This window comes from Micropterus dolomieu, linkage group LG04 (genome assembly GCF_021292245.1).
Source record: "Micropterus dolomieu isolate WLL.071019.BEF.003 ecotype Adirondacks linkage group LG04, ASM2129224v1, whole genome shotgun sequence".
Classification (NCBI taxonomy): domain Eukaryota; kingdom Metazoa; phylum Chordata; class Actinopteri; order Centrarchiformes; family Centrarchidae; genus Micropterus; species Micropterus dolomieu.
Genome location: NC_060153.1, coordinates 25,330,519 through 25,334,298, shown reverse-complemented (window position 1 = coordinate 25,334,298; position 3,780 = coordinate 25,330,519). Strand labels below are relative to the sequence as shown.

At 44.1% G+C, this 3,780-nt stretch overlaps 1 protein-coding gene across 1 annotated transcript in view; it reads left to right on the top strand.

The window, feature by feature from the left end:
- The first annotated feature begins 337 nt into the window (after positions 1 to 337).
- Positions 338 to 3,780, top strand: part of LOC123970446 (uromodulin-like) — an 11,424-nt gene continuing 7,981 nt past the window's right edge. The window contains exon 1 of the mRNA XM_046048491.1: positions 338 to 379. Within this exon, the coding sequence (XP_045904447.1) occupies positions 338 to 379 (42 nt within the window). The remainder of the gene's footprint in view (positions 380 to 3,780) is intronic.

Here is a 3,780-nt window from a genome sequence, read left to right as displayed (position 1 = left end):
ATGTCAGCCGTGGTGGCACCGGGGAAGCAGTGAGTGGTAGCGTTAAAGAAACGGATGTTTCTGGTTATGGAGTCACCAATTATTAGTGTGGTTGGGGAGAAAAGGGGACGAGGAGATGCCGGTTGTGTGGTTCCAGAGCAGGACTGAGCAGAATCTGCTTCAACACTGCGTGCGGACTGAGGATGGAGTGTGTGAGCTGCCAAGTGTTGTGTTGGAGTAGCAGTAACAGACCTGAGAGAAGGGCTACCTGACGGTGCAGGGTAGAGACGGCCTCCGGAGCGTCTGAGCACAGCCTCCTTCAGGATCCTACGTCATGAAGCGGAGGTTTTTGACCGGGATGACGGCCGCCGATCAGGTCCGGCGGCAGAGCGGCGGCCCAGTGCAGGAGATGTAGCCGGTGGAGGAGATGCAACAGTGTCGGCAGGCACTGTCCGCCAAAAGAGATCCGTATCAGGGAGACTGGAAGCTGCAGGTGCATCCGCTGGATGGACCGGAGTGTCGTCAGACAGGGCTGCATAGCGGTTGGAGGGGCCGATGTGCGGAGGAGAGGCAGCCCCATCCGAGCCTCTCTTGCAGCCACGGACCACCACTTCAGCCCAGGTTGACTGATGCTTCGGAGTCGAGCAGGATGAAAGCCTGGGAAGGCTAGAGGGGTCCCAAAACACGGTGTCCTGGATGTTGGCGAGAAACAAGAGAAACAATCTGTTTGGCTTGTACTGAAGCCACATCCATAAAGCCAGTCAGCAGGGAATCTTTCTCTTTGAGTTCCTCTGAAAGTCGTCGGATGTCTTCCATAAGGTCAGCAATCTTCTTGTTCGCTTTCTTAAGGAGTGTGCAGTCCTCATGGGGCAGAGTTATCTCAGCTAGCATAGCTTTGTTGTGATCAGTAGCGTTGATCGTGTTTTTACTGTCATCTAGCTTAAAATCCATGTCGGATGACTAAAATCCTTAACCCACGTAAAACTTAAATAAAGTTAAGTTAAATAAAAAGGATATAAAAAATGTAACGAAAAAGAGTGGATTAAAACTGGATAAGAGTCCGGTTTAAGACGGAGCTTCCGACAGGTGGCTACAGACACCAACGCATGCGCAGAGTGCAGATTACGTCAGCAATTACTTCAGAGATCTTATCACATTACTGTGTTACTTACTGGTCTAGCAAACGTGACAGTAATAAAACTGCTGGAAAGAGGCCATACAATCGCAGAGAAAGTAAATATATCCGCAGATTCAGCCAGGTGCTGATACAAAGACATTTATTCATTTAGCTGACGCTTTTTATCGCCAATTTACAATTGCTATACATGTTGGAGATCGCGCGCCTCTGCAGCACCTAGGGGTTGAGTGTCTTGCTCAGGGACACAATGGTGAATGGGTCACAGTAGTGGATTGAACCCGGGTCTCTCACACCAAAGGCATGTGTTTTTTCCATTGCACCATTACCACCCCCAATAAGACAACCAATAAAAACACAAAGCACAAAGGCAAATTGCCAGGGCAGCAAGGCCATAAAATAAAATAATGAATTTAAGATGATGATTTTATTTTTTTCAAATATTTTCAAATTTTAATTCTCAGGCTTCAGACTGCTCGATAACGTTTTCTTCTACTTTCCGACATCAGCTCGGCGTGGATGTCCTTAGATGGTCATCTAATCATGATCTGTTCCAGGCACAACATGCCCACAAAGTACATCCACACGCTCTGATATTCAACATTCGATAGCGCCTTCCCCAGCTCAGCGCTGAAACACAGAGCCTGGCCCTGAAAACCTTCTCCTCCCAGCAGTCAAAAGCTCCAGTGCTACACTCCTTCGGTGCTCGAGTTCCCTGTCCAGGCAGAGTCAGCTAAGGGCTGCTAGCTATATGGCTAACTGAGCTAACTAGCTGACCGCAGCTAGAATTTGTAGCAGTGGGATAGTGTGGGATTCCTTGCAAAACTATCCAAATCGAATTCCATTGTGCTCATTACGATACAGTCAACCAGAAGTATGCAAAATATACTCACCAACATAAGCAACGCCATAAAGTAGTACCTGGAAAACACACACAAAAATCGGACGAGCCCCCAAAATACAACATGATGCAACATGATGTCTCCTCTCTTTTCCCCACTCCCCATAAATCATCAAAGGCTACGGGATGATCTGACGGTTAATTTTGGATTTATTCACAAATGCTATAGAAAACCAAGACATCAGGGAGAGCTAGGCCAAAACAACAAACAAAACCACCTTTTCCCATCCCAATAATTAATCCTACAACAAAATAAAATACATAAGGAAAGAACAAATACTTAACCTGACTCCCTGGCCAGAAAACAGGAGAAAACAATATTCAAAATAAATGGCAGCTCTCCCCTACTGTTTTCCAACATCACACCGCTAACTACCAGCACATAGGTGAAATACAACAAAGACCTCCACACAGGTCCCTTTGTACCACAAATCCTCCAGCCCAAGCTGTCCACCATCTGTAACACAGACAAACAAACAGCTCCACCCTAAGGTAGGGAGGGTAACAGCAGGCAAAAATACACATTGAGACTAACATCCAAACCAATATGACGCAGGTCATAACAGTTACCTTAAAGCTGCCTGACCTGGACCATCTAGAAAAACATAAAATAAAATGTGATCCAGTTTCACCAGAATTAGTCAATAGTTATAAACATGTGTTTTTGATAAAAGGGAGCCCTCTAGCAGATATGCCAGGCCAAGCAGATGTGGTACCTACACTGACCCCCAGAAACACTCTGCTCCAGTGGCATCTACCATTTTTCCAACCTAATTCTTGTCTCAATTGTGGTCTGATAAACAGTAAATTCATCAAATTCAGTGCCCCAATATCACTATTTTCCAAGATAAGTTGCTACAGCACACCGTTGAGCACATTGGCAAGAGGTAGAGGCAATGGGGGCTCACTGCACTGGGTGTATGGAAAGAATTTAGGTTCAGAGTTACCAACTCTTTTACAGTGAAAGTAACTAGCACTAGCTTCAAAAGTTGCAAAAAGTTGCCAGATTACAGCATGCAGTAATTTGCATATCGATGTCATCATCACACTCTTTTGAAAAAAGTAGATCGAAAAATCATTAGCCATGTAAAACAAACTCACTACAGGGACATAGTATATTTAAAGTGAAAGAGTAAAAATATATATATATATATATATATATATATATATATATATACACACCAAGGGATGGAGAAGATCAAACTAAATATTCAAATACTTACACGACCAAACAAACTATTATACATATTTACAAGCTATGGGAACATCCTAATCCAGCGATCTGGAGAGAGAGTGAGAGAGAAGAGTCTGCTCAAACCTGCCTGCCTACTTGCTGTGAGCACAGCGCAAGAAAGGGAGAGACCCCAGCGCTGTTGACAGAAGCAACGGGCAACATGCATGGGAATGAACTGCAATATAACATATTTAATTATATTTCTTTCCTTTTTCCTGATGCTTTGAAAAAGTCCCCAAATTCGTTGCAAGTCACATTTTGAAATAAAGTGACAAAGTCACCAATTGGCAACACTACTTAGGTTACAGCGGCTCACAAGGTCCTCAACAGGCTTTTGGGAAATTGGCCAATTAGAACACTTATAAGGAGAGGAGACAGAAGCTAAATCAGCTTGTTTCAGACAGGAGATGAACTGAGCATCTGCATAAAAGGGTCAGTATAAGATAAATATTTTTTTAAAACTGTGAATCATGCAAAGCTCCAGTGGAGTCCCAGAATAAAAATACAGAGCTGGAAATAAGCACAATAGAT